Below are 23,055 nucleotides of genomic sequence, written 5' to 3' on the forward strand. Positions count from 1 at the left end.
CTGGGAGGAGCTGGATAAAGCTAGATGGTGGCTGAGGTACAACTTCAGTGGGTATACGGTCAGCAAGGGCTCACCCCGATCCCTCCAGAGGATGGCTCCTAGCGGTAGAAGCAGGAGCCTGACCTTGGACTTGCCAGAATGAACAGTACCTCAGGCTGGGTTAAAATGGAACGGGACCACCGTCTCATACCACTTTTGCCTTTAATTTGTACTGCAAGTATACTTTCTAGAAAGGAGCTCCCAGCATGCCACTTGCTCTTCACTTCAAGTCTGTGAAGTAGTCTCAGAACAGGATAGCATCTGCATTTGATGAAAGAGGAAGTGGAGCCTAGGAGATACGCTAGGGGCGGCTCCCTGGACCAGAGGGGAATTGAGCCCCGTCTCTGACTCCTGGGCCAAAGGACCCTGCTGCCCCTCCTGGAGTGGGTAAAGAATGGAGCACTCACCCACCCAGAAATGTTTTTTCCTTGTTGGGCCTTGAGTTCCCTCCGAAGAACTTATTGAATGACCGTATTATGATGTTAATGCTTCTTATCTAAGGCTGTAAATGTAACCAGCCTGAGGTCATGCTGATGCAGGAAGCTGAGGTCTGAATTAGATGACATTTGACTGTGTTCAAGTGCACAGTTTTTTCTTAAGGATCAAAGAATAAGCAGCCTGGGTAACCTTGGAAATGTCAAGGAGATAAGAGTAAGATTTTGTAATGCAGTAAGGATTGTGGAGGCGCGACTAAGATTTCACTGGAGGGGTCACTCCATGCTTGGCCTCTAGAAGGCTGGCTCACTGAGCAAGAGGGACTCTGTCTATCAATTTGATGGGAGAGTTTGGTAAGGAAAGAATTTTTAAAATCACGAATTCTTATGCACTTATTTGGTAATATGCAAGACACTAGACTAGGTTTTGGGGTTGTGGCCCTGAGCACGATACATAAAGCCCTTCACCTCAGATTCTTAGTGGGACTGTGCTCAGAAGAGACTGATTCTATGCACCTAATTGATTGTGGAAAAACCACGAATCCTTTTATAATTGTACTAGTTTGCTTCTTTTAGAAGTGTAAGCCTTATCCAAAAATGCTTATGTGTGTCATTACCCTTTTGTTGACAAAGCACTCGATTATATCAGGTTGCTGCTTGATTCTCACCAACCACCCCGGGAGGGAGGTGAAGGGATCCTTGCCCCCATTACCTGCACAGGTGAGGAAATTAAGACTTCAGAGACTTCGATGTGATGACCCTGATTCTTGATTTGCCTGGGCCAGCATCCTGTTTCACTCTCACAACTGCCCTGTTTTGGATGAAAATGACATTGTAGGCCTACATTTAAAGGACTGGCTTAAGTAAATGAAGGACTCAGTCTCTGAACTCAGACCTTTGATAAACTTTTTTCTTTCTACTACAGCAAAAAAATGTGGCACTTGGTTCAGACAAAGTTTGATTGAGCCACACAATGGAAGATAAATTTCACATCTCCTCATCTCTGTTCCAAATTAAAACTTGACTTAAGTGTTACTGGATATAAGAAAGGAGAGATTGGGGCTGACACAGTGGTTAGTTAATAAAGTCAAATGGCTGGGCTCCTGGCACAGAGACCTTTGGGGGTCCTATGGTCACTGTGTTGATTACTGAGCGTTGATAGTCTGCTTGACTTGTGATTTTGCTGAGGGTTGGGTTTGGGTGCGATGGGCTGCTTAGCTGGAGATCTGGACCGTGTCCTGAGTTTAACCCTTCCAATTCTCTGCTAGTCATCAGCTACACGTTTTGGGAAGAGCGTCTGCTGGAATGGCCTTCTTCAACTTGGGGGCATGGGAGTAGGCATCTCTTTAATATGCAGTGTTTCTAACCGTTGGGCACCTAATTTGCTGTGCTTGTCTTATCCAGCCTAGGATGAGCAGTAGTTGGCATTCCAGCCCTACCACCCTGTCAGTTCTGACGGCAGAGCATGGTGGGGAGAAACCTCAGGCATCCGCCGCTGAGAGGTAGCTGTGTGGCTTATAGGGGACCTGGGCTCTAGTCTTTTGGTGAAACTCCCAGGGAGCTATAGTCTGATGGCCCTGACAGTAGGCCTGTGGCTCGTCAGGGTGCATGACTCACTCTATGAGTGGAAGCCTGCAAAGACAGAGGCTCCTTGGAGGAAGGTCCAGCTTAGCAGTGTTGGAGCCACAGTATCCAGCACAGCGCTGATGGAATAGGCACTCACTACACATTTGTTGAGTAGAGCAAACCAGTGTGAATCCCACCTCTGTGGTCGATTACCTGCACTGCCTTGGATGGGTCACTTTGTAAAGTCGGGATGGTGACGAACCCCACCTCAAGAGATGAAGTTGTGATGCAATGTGTACTGTAGGCACTGCCTGTATTGCTACTTTTTAGCGATGCCTAGAACTGGTTAATGTCTAAAATGTATAGTGTCAGTGCTCTTCACTGACACACTTCTGCTCAATAAATTAAGTCATCTAAAAAGCAAGGCTCTTTTCCATTACTCGCCATTATTTCCGTTATTCCATTATGCCATTATTATTATCCAATCAGCTGAAATAGATTTTATTTTAGGTCCAGCAGACATGTTTTGAGCGCCTGCTGTGTGCCCGGCCCTGTTCTAGGGGCAGGAAATACAACAGTGCATGAAGCAGGTAAAGCCCCTGCTGTCTGTGGAGCTTCATTCTGGTGCAGATAAGCCAGAGAATGTCGGATGTGATATATCCTTAAAGTAATAAAACAGGGTGATTGTGTCTTGGGAGGCAAGAATGGCTGGGGACGGGGGTGCTGTTTTAAATTGGTGTGTAACATTGGAACCAAGACAAGAGGAAAAGAGCCAGCCACATGCACAGCATCTCTGGCAGAGGAACAGACAAGAGCCAAGGCCTTGAGGCAGGACTAGCTTGAGATGTTCAGAGGAAGGTAGTAGGATGAGAGGTAGGCAGGGCCCAAGTTGTATAAACTGTTATGGCCTTGTGCAGGGAGTTGGGATTTTATTCTAAAGGGGATGGAGGGGCGCCTGGGTGGCTCAGTCGGTCAAGCAGCCGACTTCGGCTCAGGTCATGATCTCGCGGTCCGTGAGTTCGAGCCCCGCGTCAGGCTCTGCTGACAGCTCAGAGCCTGGAGCCTGTTTCAGATTCTGTGTCTCCCTTTCTCTCTGACCCTCCCCCGTTCATGCTCTGTCTCTCTCTGTCTCAAAAATAAATAAACGTTAAAAAAAATTAAAAAAAAAATAAAGGGGATGGAAATTTTATTTTATTTATTTTAGAGGGAGAGAGAGAGTACAAGTCGGGGAGAGAGGCAGAGGGAGAGAGAAAATCTTAAGCAGGCAGTACGCTCAGTGTGGAGCCCAACTTGGGGCTCGATCCCAGGACCCTGGGATCATGACCTGAGCAGAAATGAAGAGTCAGATGTTCAGCTGACTGAGCCACTCAGATGCCCCGGGGCGGGGGGGCTGGGGGGGGGTGGGGAGTGGTGGGGAATGGAAGGTTTTAAGCAGGGAAATGACATGTGATTTACATTTTAAATGGGCCATCTATTTGCCTGGTAGGACACTGGGCTTTTGTTGTGGTTTGACACCAGTTGGAAGCTATTGACACAGTCCCAGGAGAGGTGATGGTGGCTTAGAGTAGGGTGGTAGGGATGGAGAACAGTGGGCGGATCTAACAGGGGTAGGGCTGATGGCATTCACAGATTTGCGTTGGGGGCTGGGTGCAGTTAGTAAGAGGAGAAGAAACCAAGAGATATCTAGCTTTGGGATTTGAATAATCCAGGTAGATAATGGTGGAGAAGAACAAGTTGCAGGAAGGGAAATAAAGTGCTTGATTTTGGAATAATCTGAGGTGGGAGGGTGGAATGTGGGTAGAGTTACAGATAAGACAAGATTAGCCTTGAGTTTTATCACCTTCTATCAACTGTTGAATGTGGGTCATGTTTATAATGGAGATTCATTATACTATTTCTATTAGTTTTGTATATGTTTACGTTTTCCATAATAATACAAAGGAAGAAACTTGGGGAGATAAAAGAGTTTTGTGTTGGATGTGTTGTTTGAAATGGAAATTGAAATCAGCAGTTGGGTATGTGAGTTTGGAGTTCACTGCTGGAAATAATAGGTTGTAAGCCATGTAGAGAGTGGGGGAAGAAGGCCTGGAACTCAGCCCTGGGGTGTGTCAACATTTAGAGGTGAAGTAGAAGAGGAAAGGGCCAGCGAGGCCTGAGGGAAATCAGCAGGGTGTTGGTGAACCCAGGAGAAAGTGTTTCAAAGGCAGAGTGGCCAACTGTGCTGAACTCTGCTGAGAGACATCACCGGATTTAGCAAAATGGATGGTTGGTGACCAGAATGACTGGTAATACATTGCTGAGAGTGAAAGCCTGACTAGACTGTGCTGAAGAGAGAATGGGAGATAAGAAATTGGAGCCAGGGCCGTGTATAATTTTTGAAAATGTTTTATGTGAATAGGAACAGATCAATGACGAGACAGTTGGATTAAGGGAGAGGATTGTTTTGTTTATATTTTGAGAAGCAGCAAAGCACAGTGGCCAGGTGTCTGGATTTGAATCTCTGTTTTGCCACTTGCGAGCCCTGGGACCTCAGTTTTCTCATATGTGAAATGGGAATGATGATAATAATACCTGCTTACTAGGGTTGTTGTGAAGAATGAATGAATGAGTGTATGTGAAGTGCCTGGCAGATGGTAAGTTACACACAGGTGTTTGCAGCTGATGCGAGGTGGAAGATTCGAGTGCTCGCGTGTGTCTAACAGAGAGGGCCAAAGGGGGTGATGTATGCTGGAGAAGGCAGAGAGGAGACTCAGCCCAAGTGGACAGGGTAGCCTTTGGTGGGAGCAAGGAGAGTCCATTTGTCATGCCAGGACCTGGTGTTGACAGAAGTTGTCACTTGACAGAAATTTGTGATCTTTCCTTTTCAGCAAATCACTTCAGTAAAACCGCTCTCTTCTAGTTAGATTCCTATTCATCAGGTTGGTTTTCTGCCACAATTTAAGTAATTTCTCTGGACCTTGATCTCCTCGTGTGTGAAGTGATGTACTATTTTTTTCATGTTTATTTATTTTGAGAAAGAGAAAGAGAGAATCCCAAGCAGGCTGCATGCTGTCAGGACAAGGTCTGACATGGGGCTCAGTCTCATGAACCTGTGAGATCATGACCTGAGCTGAAATCAAGAGTCGGACGCTTAACCAACCGAGCCACCCAGACACCCCGAAATGATGTTCTATTTTGAATAATGACTGAATTTTCCTTTGACTCTGAAATTCTCTATGCCCTGACTGTATTTTTGTTTAAAGTTATCTCTAATCCTGGCTTTGTCTAAATTTTTAAGCCAGCAAACGAATGAATGGGAGTAAACAGAGGAAGCCAGTCAGGTTTCCCACAGAAAGACCTATTTCCTGCACAGAGACTTTTGCAGCAGCAATAACATTAAAATATCCTACATAAAACCAGTTTTTAAAATCAGTATGATGGCATTTCCTTTTAGATGCTGACCCCGTCAAACCATTAAAAACGTGTGTTAGTAAAAGTTGGCAAATGCATTGTTATTTTATTGAACAGTAGAAGAGTCTAAATATTATTTTATGGAAAACTTCATTTCCTGCCATGTGTTTTAACTTAGGACATGGCTAGTTGAGCCGTTAGTTGTGAAACCTTTTGATCCATTAAGCATGAGAACAAGTACAAATGTTAAAACATATAGTTTCCCCATCATGTTTTGCTTATTCATAAAAGTAGAGAAAGCGGTACATAACACAGGCCATGATTATAGTCCTTAATCTAGCTTCAGAGTAAAATAAAGATGTGGCTTTCCAAAAGATAGCGCTAATGTTTTTCATCTGCATTACTAGAAATCTTTATAAAGCATGTGGATTCGCATTAGTTGAATAAAATAAAGTGTTAATAGGAAGGCACATCTTTAAAAAATCACAAATCGTACAACGTATTTTGTGTGACCAGATACAGCAGTTTTGCCCAGATTATTAGGACTCATAGCAACAGGTGTATTACTGTTCGTATTAATTGCAACAGACATAAAGCATCTGGGAACATTTTTGGTCATAGAGACTATCTACATGAAAACAGGACCTTTCAGTAGAAAGTATAACTTCTCTCCTTTCTTCACTGAATTTTATATTTGAACATTAGCAAGTTAGTGGTGATTTCATTTTGTACATTCTAGCATTTGACTGTGAGGCATGCTCACCTTGCAGCTGAAATTCTGTACACACCCCCCTGCCTCCGCCCTTGATTATGAATGTTGGTTTCCCTGCCACCAGGTGACTCTTGAGGGTGTGTTTCAAGCTTATATATGTCTAGTTTTATCCGTGAATCTGATAGATGCCAGTTAAACGGAAAGAATCTAGCTCTTGGCTATGTTTTTACAGATTATTAAAAGAAAATAATGTTTATAAAATAAACATTTTTTTGGTAAATCTGAAAAAAAAATGAGCATAATACTGTAATGGGGAGTCCTGTGGTGATTCCTAATAGTTGTTTTTGTAATAAGATATTTGAAATTGTGTGGCAAACAAAGGAAGAGTCCTTGTTCTAGTGAAGAAATCCCTGTCTTCCCTTACTTCTCTCACAGTTTTAAACATGAATCTCGATTTTCTATAGTGGTTATCCCTGCCCCCTTCGTCCCTTTTCTTTTTAAACAACAAAAGGCCCCTGAACTTCTACTAGTTTTTGTTCAGGAAACCAATTTGAAGTGACTTTAAGTTAGAGTTTTCATGTATTCTGCAAATAGTTGCTGAGTCTTACTGTGTGTTGGGCCCTGTGCTTGATCTAGGGAGTATCAGGTATAGATTCTACCCTACACCTGACCTCAGGAGGCTTGTGGTCTTGTGTGATGGAAGAGACGTGTTCATGAGTTCTTACAGTTACATCAGTATGTGCAAAGTGTGATAAGAAGGTGGAAACATTTTATTGGTAGAGTTGAGAGGCTGGGGAAAAGCAGGAAAACCTCAGACAGGGGTTAGGCTTTGAGCAGAGCCTGGAAAGGTGGGCAGGAGGTTGACAGAGCTGAGAGGTGCCTGCCCAATGACTCAGGCAGGCTTTGGGGAGGCAGGCAAATGTCAGGCGCCTTTGGGGACCAGCGAATTATCCAGTTTGGCTGGTAAACACTAGCATAGGGATAGAGGAGGGCTTAAGCTACAGAGGCCTTTTAGCTTTTTTTTTTTGTTTTTTTTTTTTTTGAGTTGAGTATTAGTCCCTGAAGGTTTTTGAGATGGAGAATAACTTGGTGAGGTCAGAATATTAGCAGTATTTACCTGTTGGCTGCTTTGAGAGAGACAGGAAGGAGTCTAAGGCAGCAGTTCTCGTGAGAAGAAATTCTTGGCTGAGGATGCTGGTGGGTGAGCACAGGGAGGAAAAGACATGAGCTGAATTCATGGAACTTGTTCATGGTAGGGACAGAACGCCTAGAAGAGACTCAAAGATTCTGTGTGTGTGTGTGTGTGTGTGTGTGTGTGTGTGTGTGTGTGTGTGTATGCATATGTGTGTACCAGTTGAAAATGGATTTGACTCTCTTGCATCCAAGATGAGCCCTGACTAGAAATCCTGATGATGGAAAGCAGCCATTCTGTAGGGTGCCCTGAGGGCAGAAGCCGCTTTCTCCATCTGCCTCTTCAGTGCCAGGCAGCACATGCTCAAGAAATGCCTGTAGAAGGGATGAATATTGTAGATTTAGTTGGACACATAAGTGAGTTTACCCTTGGGATGGGACTAACAAGTGATGAAGGGCCAAGCACAGCTAGGTTTGAAGCCAGACTCGGCCACTCCTGACTGATCCTGAGCAAGCTGCTACACCTTTCTGTTTCCTTGTGTACAGAATAGAGGGTAAGAACACCATCTGTTGGGATATAATATGATTATTCATATTGACTGAATGAATTGGTGTACATGAGACATCTAAGCCTGTACCTGGAATACATCTGAGATAAATGCCCCTCAGACATTGGCTGCTGTTACTCACAGGGAGTGTAGATGTGGGCCTGATTGCCAGCAAAGTAATGAGGAGTTGGGGTGGGGGTTAGTAGCTTTGGGAATGCCTGACAGCCTTGGCCGAGAGATAGGAGAGGGGGTGGGAGTGAGGCAGTTTAGACAGAGTGCCCAGTGGGGAAGGGCAAGGAAGAAAGGTAAAGGAGCAAGGACCGGGTTGGAGAGGCAGGAGGGGACCCTGTAGAAGAGTTCAATGTCAGCTATCCCAGGCAGAAGAATGTTTCAAGATGGAAGGGAAGTAAAAAGTATCAAAATCAGGGGCGTCTGGGTGGCTCAGGTCATGATCTCGTGGTTCACCAGTTCGAGCCCCGCATCGGGCTTTCTGCTGACAGCTCTGAGGCTGGAGCCTGCCTCACACTCTGTGTCTCCCTCTCTCTCTGTCCCTCCCCCACTCATACTCTGTCTCTCTCTCTCTCTCAAAAATAAGTAGCACATTAAAAAAAATTTTTTTAAGGTGTCAAAATCATAGAGCTCAGAGAGGGCAAGAACTGAGCCTGGACATTTGAGTTCATTTGTTCAGGCAGACATCATTAGAACCCGTTGCTAGAGAACAGAAGCTGAGTTACCTGTGTTTACCGAGCGCCTCAGAAGATTCTGTCAGATAAGGAAGTATCAGAGGCAGAGATTAAAGGCCAAATTTCTAAAGTTACTTGAAGACAATAAGGCTTTTTTAAAGCTTATTTATTTTGAGAGAGAGAGAGAGAGAGACAGCGAGCTGTGGGGCCTGAACCCACAAACCATGAGATCATGACCCACTCTGAAATCAAGAGTCGGATGCTTAACTGACTTAGCCACCCAAGTGCCCCCACTATGGCTTTTTAAGTTTGTTCTAGCAAATAGCTAGGACGGGGTACAAAGGCCACTGTACTTCACAGGTTCTTCTCGTCCTCTATGAGAATAGGCCCCCTGGGGGTGTGCAGTGCTCATTCTGCAAGGTCCTACATGGAAAGCACTGGTATGGTGGCATATATAACAATAATAAGAGAATAAAATGTAATGTATAATGTAATAAATAAATACTAGTAAGCTAATTATAATGAATGCCGTGAGATACGTTGTAACAGACACTTAATGAGTACTTATTATGAACCAGCAGCATTATAAGTGCTTTGCACGTATGATCTCATTTAATCACCAGCAGCTCTGAGGCACAGGTGTTGTTGACCTTATTTTATAACCGAGAGGGGCTGGGTAATGTGCGCAGGGTCACACGGTTGGTAAGTGCGTGCTGGGGCCGGGATTATATACCCGGCAGTGTGGTTACAGAGCGTGTGCTGTTAGCAGCCACACTAGGCTGCTTCCTTTTATTTTGGAAGGCAGATGGCGTTAGGTGTCCTGCCTGATGAACAGGAGGTCTAGAGAGAGGAACTGTGGCCCTGAAGGAAGGGGCTGGCGGGAGTGGGGGAGCGCTGGTTTGGAGAGGATGGGCAAGACTAGGATCAGAAACTCGGGGAGATGGTCAGTGTGGAAACTGACCTACTTGCTCTCAGGGAGGGGAGAAGGAGGACTGGCAAAAATCCAGAGGAAGAGAGGCAAGAGATTTTATGGGAGCAGGAGAAAGATAAGACACTTTCAGAGATATTTTGAGTCGGTGAGGGAGACCACCATCCATCTGGAGAATTTTGCAGTGGGTTTTTAAGAATTGCTTCCCACTGGTAATTTGATTAAACCTAGTCCTATGGGAGAAAGGGGTTGAGGGGGAGCAGTGTTAGGGTGTGAGGTTCATTGATTGACCTTGACAGCTTTCCAAGGCACCCTTTAGTGGAGCCGTGAAACTAACACCATCCAAGGAGAATGACTGTATTTTGGTCACCTGCTACTGCTTTGATTTGCTTCCAGAAGTGGAGTTGAATGGCAGTAGGAGGTTGAGGAAAGAGTCATGTTGTCTTTTTTGTGACAAGATGTTCTGAAGATGTCATGTGAAGATGTCTCAGATTTCAGGAGGAAGAAAAACCCAAAGGTGGAAGAAACAAAGAATGAAGGAAGCAGAGGCATTTTGAACTCGAGAGCTGCTGAGGTGTGGATGACACTGAGGAGTGCCTGGCTCAGACCTTACAATTTTCTAGAAACCAGATATGTTGTTTAGGATAGTGCTTCTCAAACTATCTGTAGCGAGGAGCTATTTTTGATATTGTTCTAAGGCTGTGAACTGTTTATATTTTGGCAAATATCAACAGTGAATTAGAAAAAATAAATTACAAATCATAGGGAATACAAACCCAATTTGTTGTCTATTATTAGATTCAACAGACTCTGTGAAATTGCTAAAAATAAGTTGCTAAGTGCTTGTAATTTCTGAAATTAGCTTGTCATGGACTTCTTACAGGCTCAGAACAAACATAGGCTCGTAGCTGACAGTGGGTTTCACTTTGTGTATGTTGTCTGACCGAGAATTTAGACACCAGGCAGATGGTTCACAGGGTTCCAGTTCCCCAAGCTCTTTCCAGATTATCCAGCCTGGTGCATGGAATATACTAGACACTCAACAAGTAAACACTTGTTAAACAGCCCCTTTAAGAGATGATTTTAAAATGTCTGGGTGGCTCAGTCGGTTAAGCACCTGACTTCAGTTCAGGTCATGATCTCGCAGTTTGCAAGTTCAAGCCCTGCATTGGCCTCTGTGTTATTAGCGCGGAGCCTGCTTCGGATCCTCTGTCTCCCTCTGTCTTTGCCTCTCCCCCACTCTCTCTCAAAAATAAACATTAAAAAAAAATTTTTTTTAACACTTATGTATTTTTGAGATAGAGAGAGAGAGAGCATGAACAGGGGAGGGTCAGAGAAAGAGGGAGACACAGAATCTGAAACAGGCTCCAGGCTCTGAGCTGTCAGCACAGAGCCCAACGCGGGGCTCGAACCCACAGACCGCGAGATCCGTATTCTGCTGAATTTGTGGGGCCCCTGGGTGGCTCAGTCGGTCAAGCTCCCACCTCTTGATTTCGGCTCAGGTCATGATCTCAGGGTTGTGAGATCGAGCCCTGTGTCAGGCTCGGCTTGGAGTGTGGAACCTGCTTGGGATTCTCTCTCTCTCCCCCCCTCTCTCTCTGCTCCTCCCCCACTGTGTCCTCTCTCTGTCTCAAAATAATAAACTTAAAAAAAAAAAAAGCTGATTTTTATATGCAGTACAAAATTTGATTAGTTTGAATGCAAGTCTCTCAAAAATAAGATAACTAAAATTTGTTGACCTGGTGGTAGGCAGCATTTTAAAGCAAAGTGCTCCTTCCCTTGTTTTGCAGTTTACAAAAAGCACATCTTTGTAGATTTCAAGAAACCTTAGTTACCAGAAAGCCATAGTTTGTTCCTCACGTGTGTACGCACTAACCTCAGCCACAGTTCATCTTTTGTCTCTAGGTCGTGTCGGCTGCTAAGGTTTGTGGGGCTGCTGCTGAGTCGCCATCAGTGAAAAGGCTCCACCTGCTTGTTGCTGATAAAGATTTTTCTTTTAAAGCTGGCCAGTGGTAAGTGGCTTCTCTCTTTCCTTGGTGTTTTGTGTTCAAGGAGTTGCCATCAAATAGCAGGGCTTAGTTTTTCTTCTGGAAAGGACTACATTGGCTGGCTGTTTCTCCTGAGGAGTAGGAATTCTAGACCATCCCCGTTCAAGGGGAGCCTCCTTTTGGCATGGAGAGAGAATCTGATTCATTTCCTTGCCTCGGATCTCACTTGGTTTTGAGCCCTTGACCTTCTCAGTCATGTATGAAAATTGCTGCCTTGAGTTTTGTAGATTGAAACAAAGCAGTTAGTTCTGAGCCAGGGACCTGACATCTCTGATAATTATGCTCTTCAGGAACGGTCGCTATAATAGAATGCACTGGAATAATCTAATCTGCTTGAGTTATTTGTTGCTGGAGATTGATACATTTTTAAAAAATAGCCTTTGTGTCAAATACAGAGTAAACACAGCAGTCTGAAAAGGAGAATACCCAGTTATGTCACAGAGCTGACCACCTTCTTGACTGAATTCCCGTATCACTTATCTGAGTTGAGTTTAAGTATTTTGCTGAATTTATTACCAGGATCCCCCAGCCAGGCCCAGCCTGCATCATACTCCTGATTCTGTCCGATTTGACACCAAGGACCAGTCAGAATACAGACAGGGTGGACAGCCCAGCTGTCCCACCGTTCCTGTGAATGGCCTCCCTGAGTTGCAATTCAAGTTGAATTGTAAATAAAGCAACTTGTATTTCCTTAGGAAAGGTGTGTTTGGGTGTATGTTTCCTTTATTTAAATAAAGCATTCATTTCTAAGTGAATTTGTGGCATGTCAATCTTGGTAGTCTTTCTTAGGAGTCACTTGACTAATTTTGGCAGTCCATCTGGAAATGTGGTTTTGTTAGAAGGAGGATGTGTGATAATAGCAAGTGTGCTAATAGCAAGAGTTAGCAGTCTTGTGTTCATAGTTTGCCTTTGAATTTAGAACTAGAAAACAAGATGCTGATTGCCATAATTTGCGTTTGTGAGGCAATTTACTGCAATCTTAGCACATGTTCGGTGATGCATATTAAATGCATTTGGGCTGTTTTAGGGGGGCGGGCAACATTTTTACCCTTCAAAAATAGTTAAGCAGTTATTACATTGAAAAGTGGAGACTTTAATTGTGATGATCTGTCTTTCCATATTCCCCTTTCCGTGGAAGTGTTTGGGTCCTGCGCACAGCATTGTCTCTGTGTCTTCAACATCGAATTGCACCAAGACTCCTGATTAGAGAAGCCTGTACGTTGGTTTGTAATGCTGCGACCTTGATGTACCTGCACGTGTATTAGCACTTGCAACTGTAGTCACCTGATAAGAAAAATACCATCATTCCCTAGTGATATGTGTAGAAATAGGATTCCCTTGTGATCCTCAAGATAAAATCTTTCAAGTTTGGTGTTCTATGTCCCATGCCAATGAATGGATTTGGTAATCTCACTGATGTCAGAATTGGTTTTAGAATGTGCCCAGACAGACTCCTGTTTCAGAGGACAGACATAGGGGTGGTCATCTCCGACTATTTAGTATTGATCTTTCCCTGTCATGGGGCCATCAGCACTCATTCCCATCATCTGAACCTTAGATTGCTCCCTTGGGGCATCCGGGTGGCTCAGTCGGTTGAGCGTCCGACTTCGGCCCAGGTCACGATCTTATAGTTTGTGAGTTCGAGCCCCGTGTCAGGCTCTGGGCTGATAGCTCAGACCCTGGAGCCTGCTTTGGATTCTGTGTCTCCCTCTCTCTCTGCCCCTCCCCGGCTTGCACTCTCTCTCTCAAAAATAAATAAACATTAAAAACAATTAAAAAATAAAACATTTCTCCCTTACTACTGACTTATTGTATGGTTCTGGAGGTTGTAAGTTTCTTTGGATATTTTATTTCTTGGTTACAGAAGGGCCATTTGCTTAGGTTGGTGATGCCTGTGTCTTCGGTGCTGTTGCTGGGATGGCATGTGCTCTGTGCTCTCTTAGATCAGCAGCTCGGTAGTAACCTCCATGTGGCATTTTGGGGAAGAGGGCAAGGATCTAGGAGAGAGGGAGTGTGGGCGTGGCTGCCATGCAGTCTGTGAAGTTAGGATTATCAGAGTGGAGTACTGCTAGAGATAAGGTAGAGGATTGCCCCTGGGCTTATCTTTGGGGTCAGAGATTGGGTCACGATCGATCCCACGTCTCTGAGTTCTTCACCACTGGCCTCCTCTGATGCCTGCCAAACAGGGACGCTCTAGACCTGCCTTTAAATAAATAAATGAATGCTCTGGAGCTTTGGGCACAGGTCTCCAGGTAGACACTTTAATGTAGACCAGAGATCAGCCTCTGGGGCTCTTCTGTGCTACACTGTGTTCTTGTTGGACCTTCCAGAGGGGACTAATTCCTTTTGGGAAACCAGTTCCAAGAACTCAAGTAATCCAATCTAAAGAGAAAGGCCAAAAGAGGGCACTCCCTCAAAACCATTGCTCACCGGAGCAGGACTAAACCTTTTCGGCTTCTGTCAATAGTAGATCTACTGCCTAGTAGCTAGGTGAGTCCCATTCTTGACCTTCTTAAAAGTCCTCCTTCCTGATGGTAGAAAGATGGGGATTCTCTCTTGGGGCTGGAGTGTGTCACCAACGGTCTCCGTGTCACGTGTGAGTGCCTGAAGTTGGCAGAGTCAGTGTTCCTTGTGGCACTCACTGCTGAGGCTTTATCGCAGCGTCACATGCCTACTGCTCTGGAGACCACGTGATTCACATGCTGGCTTTTCTAGCTCTGTGATGTGGGTAGTTCCTTCTTTCTCTGGGCTTCAGTTTCCATGTCTTTAAAGAGGGAATAGTAATATTCCTATGTCTTGGGATATGTCAGGTGTTTAATACAATGCCTCATGTTTAACTTTATTAGTTTGTTTTTGCTTTTTGTTATAGCCAGTGTTTCACTCAGTCAGTTAGATTATCTATCTGTGTTGGTGAGGCCCAGGGGACAGATTCCAATTCTTTGTTCCCTGGCTGGTTTCCCTGCTGTTGTTCGATAGAGCAGCAGGCCAAGTAGGAGTAGGTAAGTGTGCATCTCCACTATGATGATGCCCCTCCTGCCACAGTCAGTACTCGTTCCACGCTTGGGCTTGCAAGGACCAAGGGAAAGCAAGGCCAAAGCATTTTAGGAAAGCGAAAGGTGTCTGTGACTTCATATAAGGTAACAAAAGTTTTCGTGCTTGAAAGTGACTAAGTGAAGGACACGGACACCAAGAAGAAACAGATGAGAGGAGTGAGGTTAGAGAAATAAGACTACACCCCACCCCTCTAGCAGGGCTGCTGCCTTGTAGACAGTATAGAACCTAAATGGCAGTGTTTGGCAACCCTGACTCTTACATGACCACACATAGAAAGTGCTCCATTCCTTGGTGTCATTGTTCAGACTGTGTCTTTGCCCACGCTTGTCTGGTGAGTGCTGTGTGTCTTTTAAGACTCCTCTGAAGTCTTTGTTAATCCGTCCACCCCTGGTAGAATTGACTACTTCTTCCATTACGCGCCCCCACCCCCACCTCCCGCCAAACAGAGTTTTAAAAAATAAAATAGTGGCTTTATTAGTATTTTCCTGATAAAAACAAGATCACGTATGTTGGAGCTAAGAAGAAATCTATGCTAAGTGCAGGTACTTCCAGACAGGCCTTAAATGACGAGCATTTTATCTCTCCCAAGTAGATTTTCTCATAGCCCATGTAATTATGTTTATCTGTTGATTTTCCTCCCATTAGGGTGAGTTTATTGAGGGCAGGAATCAAGACATACTTGCATCTTTACATCCAACACTGGCCACAGTGCCTGTACATGGTAAGCAGGTGCTGTCTGTGGTGTTTGCACAAGGGATGAGGGAGGGGCTCCAAGTACTCAAGCTGAGGACTAAAGAGTTTTAGGACCTCATGGTGAAGCATTGACATTTGGTCACAGTTTGCGTGCCAGGTATGTGCAGGGCACTGGGGCTGCATCTGTGGGCAGGACAGGGCTTCCTGGTGTGTCACAGTTGGATATGGACATGTGGCTTCACTACATAAAGAATTAGGCTCTTTCTCCCAGTTCTTCTATACTCACTCATATAGAGTAGAGTAGGTGCCTCAATCCTTGGCTTCAAGAATGCTAATCTTGGAAAGGGCGTGTTTTATGAAATAATGTATTGTGCATATTCTCTTAAATCCATTCAGATAAAGTTTTTATGTCATTTGAATTCTATAGTATTTAATGAAGGAGTCCCTTTTTAAAAAGATTGGTTTCCAAAGTTACTAGAGGATTCCCTGTCATTCACCTGAGAGAATGGTCTGTATCAACATCGAGCAGCAGAGGGCGCTGTAGTTCAGGAGATGAAGCAGCAAACCTAGCTCATTGATTTACTTATTGTTTTGAACATGGAAGCTGTGGAGATAACTATTAAACCTCTTCTCTGAAAGCAAGCAACAACTGTATTAATAAATATTAACTACAATCTTTAGGTTTATATCTTGCCTGAAATGAAGAGGAAATAAAAGTATTGATGGGAAAGAATCAAGTGAATAGAAAAAAATAGGCTAAGGACTTTTTCTGGAGCACTTCCAATCCAGAACTGGTTTTTAAAGATTATAAAAAATGTCCGGATATTTAAGGCCAGAGATCAGAAGAGAACATATTTTAAGGTCATAGATCATATCAGTAGAGAACATAGTGTACCTTTCATGTAAGCCTACTGGTAGGAAAATAACTGGGGGAATAATGATACTTTTGCTCTTTGAGGCTGAGAAACTTCTAGATAAGATGTTTGTTTTCTAGACATTGGGATGCGAATTTTTTTTTGGTTCCAAGTTCTAAGAAATTTTTCTTTCCTTGGTATGTAACTAGCTTTGTTGTATTGCCTAGAAGCCCCACCAAAAAAGGTTTTCTATGGCATAGAAGTATCTAAGGTTTAAAACTTGGGAGAGTTCTAGACTATAGCAGTATGGTTAGAAGAAAAGACAACATAAGATTTTTGGAACTTAGAAGGTCACATCAGCATTTTAATTTGTCAAATGCCAGTGACAGAATTTTTGTTGCTCTTTTTTTTTTTTACACTTTTAAAAAACTGGCTTATTGGGATATACTCTACATATCGTAAAATTCACCCATTTAAAGTATACAATTCAGAGGTGCCTGGGTGGTTCAGTTGGTTAAATGTCCGACTCTTGATTTTGGCTCAGACCATGATCTCACGGTTTGTGAGATCGAGCCCCACTTTGGGTTTGGCGTTGACAGTGCGGAGCCTGCTTAGGATTCTGTCTCTTCTCTCCTTCTGCCCTTCTGCCGCTTGCATGTGCACGTGCTAGCTCTCTCTCTCTCTCTCAAGATAAATGAATAAACTTAAAAAAAGTACTCTTTAAAGTGTACAATTCAGTGGTTTGTACTACATTCACAGAACTGTGCAGCCATCAACAGAACAAAATTTTACAACATTCTCATCATCCCCAAAAGAAACCCTATACTGCTTATCATTCACTCCCCATCCTCACCTGCTTAACTGCTCTACTTTCTGTCTTTATGGATTTGCCAGTCTGGGTATTTCATATCAATGGAATTATACAATAGGTGGTCTTTTTGGTGGCTGGCTTCTTTCTCTTAACACGATTTTAATGTTCATCTATGTTGTGGCATGTCTCAGTGCTTCATTCTCTTGTGGATGTACCTCATTTTGTTTATACATTCATCAATTGATGAAAATTCAGATTGTTTTCCCTTTTAGTCTATTACCAGTAATGCTGCCATGCATATTCATGTGCATGTTTTTGATTGGGCATATATTTTCATTTCTCGTGGGTATTTAAGAGTGGAGTTGTTGGTCATATGGTAACTCTGACATTTTGAGTCACTGCCAAAGTGTTTTCCAAAGTGGCTGCACCACATTACGTCCCCACCAGTAGTGTGTAAGGGTCCCAGTTTCTCAGGATCCTCTCTAATACTATTGTCTTTCTGATTAGCCATCGATCCTAGTGAGTGTGAAGTGATAGCTCTTGTGATTTTGATTTGCATTTTCCTAATAACTAATGATGCTGAGCATCTTTTTATTTGCTTATTTGCCATTTATGTATTTTCTTTGGAGAAATGTTATACCAATCCTTTGCCCATTTTTAAGAGTTCTTTATGTGTTCTGTGTCAAAGTCCCTTATCAGGCATATGATTTAAAAATATTTTCTCCCATTCTGTGTGTTGTCCTTTAACTTGATAGTATCATTTGTAGCACAAAGTATTTAATTTTGTTGTAGTCTAGTTTCATCATTTTTTCTTTAAAATGTTTGGTATCGTATCTTAGTAACCATTGCCACAAAGAGTTATTCCTCTGTAAGTCTTCTAAGAGTTTATAATTTTTGCTCTTACCTTTAAGCCTGTGACCCATTTTGAGTTAATTTTTGTATATGGTGTGAGGTAGGGGTCCAGCTTCATTTTCTTTACTTGTGGATATCCAGTTGTTCCAGCACCAGTCATTTAAAAGACGATTCTTTTGCCATTGAATTGTGTTGCTCTCTTGTCAAAAGTGAGTTGACTGTATATTTAAGAGTTCACTTCTAGACTTTCAATTCTTTACCATTGATCTATGTACCTGTCCTTATGCCGGTACTACAGTATCTTCATTTCTGTAACTTAATAGTAAATTTTGAAATCAGAAGGTGTGAGTCCTCCAAATTTGTACTTCTTTTTCCAGATTGTTTTGATGATTCTGGATTCCTTGAATTTCCACATTAATTTTATGATTAACTTGCCAATTTCTGCAAAGAAACCAGCTGGGGCTTTTGATAGGTATTGCACACACTGAATCTGTAGATCAATTTGGAGAGTATTGCCATCTTAACATTATCGAGTCTTCCAATCCATGAATGTTAGATGTCTTCTTATATTTATATATTTGAATTTTCCCCATAATGTTTTGTAGTGCAATGGTGTGCAATGCTTACACTTTTTTTGTTAAATTTATTCCCAGTTGTTTTATTCTTTTTTATGCTATTATAAATAGAATTATTTTTCTTAAAAAATTTTTTTAATGTTTATTTATTTTTGAGAAAGAGAGAGAGCGTGAGCGGGGTAGGGACAGAGAGAGAGGGAGACACAGAATCTGAAATAGGCTCCAGACTCTGAGCTGTCAGCACAGAGCCAGATGTGGGGCTTGAACTCACGAACCATGAAATCATGACCTGAGCCGAAGTCGGACACTTAGCCAAATGAGCTCCCCAGGCGCCCCAGAATTATTTTTCTTAATTTCACATTTAGATTGCTAACTGCTAGTGTATGGAAATACAACTGATTTTTTTTTAATGCTTATTTTTGAGAGAGAGAGCATGCACAGGGTAGGGGCAGAGAGAGAGAGAATCCCAAGTAGTCTCCAGGTTGTCAGCGCAGAGCTTGATGCAGGGCTCCATCTCATGAACTATGAGATCATGACCTGAGCCAAAATTAAGATTCAGATGCTTAACAGACTGAGCCACCCAGGCACCCCTACAATTGATTTTTGCTAGTCTTGTATCCTGCAACATTATTTGAAGTTGCTTATTATAATACCTTTATAGTAGGTTCCTTAGGATTTTTTATATACAACATCATGTCATCTGTAGCTTCTTTATTTCATTTTCTTGCTTAATTGCCTTGGCTAGAACCTCTAGTACAATGTTGAAAAGAAGTGGTAAGAGCAAACATCCTTGTCTTGTTTCTGTTTTTAGAGGAGAAACTTTCAGCTTTTCAACGTGAAATGTTGGATATTTTGTAGGTGTCCTTTATTAGTTTGAGGAAGCTCCCATTTATTCCCAGTTTGTTGAATATTTTTATTATGTAAGTCTCTTGAATATTGTCAAATTCCTTTTCTGCATCTATTAAGATGGTACCTGGGTTTTTCAGATGTTAAATCAACCTAGTATTCCTGGGATTTTTGGGTCCATATTCACAAGGGATATTGATCTGTAGTTTCTTTTCTTGTTATATACCTTTGTCTGATTTGGGTAGCAGGGTAATATTAGCCTTATAGAATGAACTTGGAAGAGTTCTTTTCTGTTCTTTGGAAGAGTTTGTGAAAGATTAGTGTTCTTTAAATGTTTGGTAGAATTCACCCATTGTGCCATCTGGACCTATCCTTTTCTTTCTAGGAAGTTTTGAAATTACTAATTCAATTTATTTGCTTGTTAAGGGTCTATTCAGATATCCTGTTTCTTCTTGAGTCCAATTTGGGAGTTTCTGTCTTTCTAGGACTATACCCATTTCACCTAAGCTATCTAAATTTTTGTCATCCAGTTGTTCATAGAGTTCCTTTATAATCTTTTTTATTTTTGTAAGGTTGGTGATGATGTCCTTTTTTCCATTCCTGGTTTTATTCATTTTATCTTTTCTCTTTTTTTTTTCTTAATTAGCTAAAAGTTTGTCAGTGTTACTTACCTATTGCCCACTTTTAAAATTGCTTCAACAGAAAGAGTTTATTTCCTTTTTCTTTTTTTTTAGGGTTGATTTCTTTATCCCAGGAGTCTCTGTGGTTGGTGGGTTCTCAATATGCTCCAGCCCCAGACTGCTAAAACAAGAGAGGATGATAGAATTGGCAGTGAAATATGCGAACCACCCCCCTGCTCTCTGGATTCACAATCAGGTGAGCAAACCTGTTTAAACTTGGAGGTCTGGGCATCACTGCCTCCCACAAAGTTGGTGTTCAGCTCACTTCATGCACTTAAGAAACCTAGGCTTGAGTGAAAAGGGTACGTGCTCACAAAGAGCCCCTATATCCACAATTCAGACTCCATAATGGTCAAAGAAGCAGAATCCTTTTGATACATTAAGGAAGAAGACTGATAATATCTTCTGGGTTACCAGTGTTGAGTTGAACACTCTTTAGTACTGAAATATTTTATGTCTTATGTAAGTTTTTGAAAGTTGCCTCCGTATATATGTCTCGTAAATGGTACATCTATAAGTCAGATTATTTTTTCCTAACTGTCCTAAACAAAGGGAATTAAACCATCACTCTCTCATTTGGAAAAGAAACAATTTCTGATTGCACCCCGCTCGTGCCCAGAGCTGAGTGCTGCTGAATCTGTGGTGTTATTGCCTTTCTGGAGAGTTCTTCACACGTGATTCTGAGAGGGAATCCACATTTGCTGCTAATAACTGCTGTTTTACCATGGGACTCAGCACAATCCTACAGAAGCTGCCTGTTCATTACCTTCTAGAACTCTGGTAACAAAGAATGAGCTCAGCACAGATTAGTTGTCTTCTTAGTTTTTGACCCTTCTCTCCTTTTTACCACCATCCCTTTTGTTTCTGGACTGTGCCTTCTATATTTACCAACAACCTCCATCCCATCCCAGGCCTTTTCTTATCACCTTTTCCAAAAAGAAATGTACCAGTATAAATATTGTAGCGGTAGATAAACTGATTTTAGCAGTTATTGGAAGGGCAGAGGGACCAGAAGAGCTAAAACAGTTTTGAAAAAGAATAAAGCGGGAAGAATCACATTGCTCAAATTTAAGGTGAAAATAAAGCTACAGTAATGAAAACAGTGTGGTATTGGTGAAGGGATACACACATAAATTGATGGAACAGAATAAAGAGTTCAGAAATAGACCAACATACATATGGCCATTTGAGTTTTGACGAAAGTGCTGAAGAAATTCAGTGGCAAAAGAGTAACCTTTTCAACATGTAGAGACGGGACTGTTGTTTATCCGTATGCAAAAAAAAGAAAAAGAACTTTGACCTAAATGTCATACTTTATGTTGAAAATTCACCCAAAATAGGTTGTAGATCTAAGTGGAAAACACAAAACTATAAAAATTTCAGGGGAAAACTTAGGAAATATTCTGAACTTGAGGGTGGACAAAGTGTTCTTAGGCAGGACACCAAAAGCAAAAGCCATAAAAGAAGAGATTGATGTATAGGACTTAATCAAAATTAAAAACATTTTTCTGCAAAAGATACTGTTAACAGAATTAAAAAAAAAAAAAAAAAAAAAACAAGCTACAGACTCAGAGAAAGTTATTTGCACGTTAGATATCCAAGAAAGGATCTGTAATACCCAGAATACATAAAGAACTCTCAAAAGTCAGCAAAAAGAAAACAAGCATAATTTAAAAATAGGCAGAAGATCGAAAGGTACTTCTCTAAAAGGATGTAAGATGGCAAATAAGCAATGACCAGATGTTCACCCTCATTAGGGAAATGCAGATTAAAACCGTATATAGCACGGTGTCTCTACACACCTCATAGAATGACGAAAGTTAAAAATTCTGACAATACCAAGTGCTGGTAAGGATGTGGAGTGACTGGAAGTCTCTTGTATTGCTTAGATTGCTAGCAGGAATGCAAGGTAATACAGCCAATCTGGAAAACATTTGGTAGTTTTGTATGGAATTAAATATGCACTTATCGTAAGTCCTAGTAATACTGCTTCTGGGTGTTTATTCTAGAGAAATGAAAGCTCTGTTCATTTAAAAGCCTGTATAGGAACATCTATCGTTGTTCTATTCATAATTATCAAAATCTGGAAACAACCTAAATGTTTCTCAGCGGGTGAGTGAATAAACGAACTGTGATCCATTCATAACAATGTATTGTTATTCAGCAATAAAAATGGATGAACTATTGTTGCTCTCCCCTTGGGTGAGGCTCAAAGGCCACATGTAAAGTGAAAAGAGCCAGTTCTCAAAGGTTACGTACTCCATAATCCCATTTTTGTCACACTCTGGAAGACAAAGATACAATGATGGAAAACAGATGAGTGGTTAACAGGGGTGAGGGGTAGGGAAAGGTGTGAGCATAGAGAGCACAGGGAGGTTTTGAGGGTGATGGAGCTGTTCTGTATCTCGGTTTTGGTAGTTACGTAGATCTACGTATGTGTTAAAATTCATAGAGCTATACTCCCCCCACCCAAAAAAATGTATTACTGTAAGGTAATTAAAAAGAAAAGATATAGGGGCATAAAAAATAGCTGTTCTAATTAGGGTCTGCATGTCAAGTTGTATCTGTTCAGAGTAAGGCAGCTGCTTGCCTTAGCATTTCCATTCTAAGTGTATCCTGTCACATTTTTACCCTCTGACCTTCTGAGTCACTCCTTCCATGTGTCCTCAGCTGCTGCATTCGTTTTTAGATTCGCTTTGGATTTTCCACCCATGGCTGTCTGTAGGCTGCATCCTGAGTCTCTAAAAGATGCCATGGGGGTGGAACCAGCAAGGTTTCCATGTGTCCCACACTCAGTGTTAAAATGAGCTTAGCCATCGTGGCTCCTAGTTCCATGAGTCCCCTCCAGTGATCAGCCTCCCACGTGACCTGACCTGGTCCTGGTCCACAGCTCCCTGCTTGGTTTCATGCCTCATTGACATTTCAATGAAGGAACTTATTCTTAGAGGCGGTAGAAAATCTCCAAGTGGCATTGCTTGAATGCACATTTTAATTGTAGTGCCTGCTCCACTCTGCCCGGTGGGAGTTGCAAACAGCCTTTATGAAGTCAAATTTCTCTTGGAACCATTCTCAGGTGGCTGTTTTCCTCCTGAGGGTTTGTCTTACGAAGCTATTAGAGTGGACAATGGAGGCACGTGAGTGTCTGGGTGGCAGCAGGCTGCTCTGTGGGGACAGGGGATAAAGTGCCATAAATGTCTTCCTTTATTTTATC

The 23,055-nt window shown here is 42.3% G+C and overlaps 1 protein-coding gene across 10 annotated transcripts in view; it reads left to right on the plus strand.

Annotated features, from left to right (window-relative positions):
- Positions 1-23,055, plus strand: part of OXNAD1 (oxidoreductase NAD binding domain containing 1) — a 59,161-nt gene that overhangs the window by 11,683 nt on the left and 24,423 nt on the right. For 8 of the 10 annotated variants that reach the window (XM_003992150.6, XM_006936439.5, XM_006936438.5 and 5 more), the window contains 2 exons: positions 11,337-11,443; positions 19,899-20,040. In XM_003992150.6, the coding sequence (XP_003992199.2) occupies positions 11,337-11,443; positions 19,899-20,040 (249 nt within the window). Of the gene's footprint in view, positions 1-2,605; positions 2,630-11,336; positions 11,444-19,898; positions 20,041-23,055 lie in introns of those variants that run through there. The other 2 variants (XM_045037654.1, XM_019810735.3) reach the window with 2 other exon arrangements.

The sequence above is a fragment of the Felis catus genome, chromosome C2 (genome assembly GCF_018350175.1).
Source record: "Felis catus isolate Fca126 chromosome C2, F.catus_Fca126_mat1.0, whole genome shotgun sequence".
NCBI classification, from domain to species: domain Eukaryota; kingdom Metazoa; phylum Chordata; class Mammalia; order Carnivora; family Felidae; genus Felis; species Felis catus.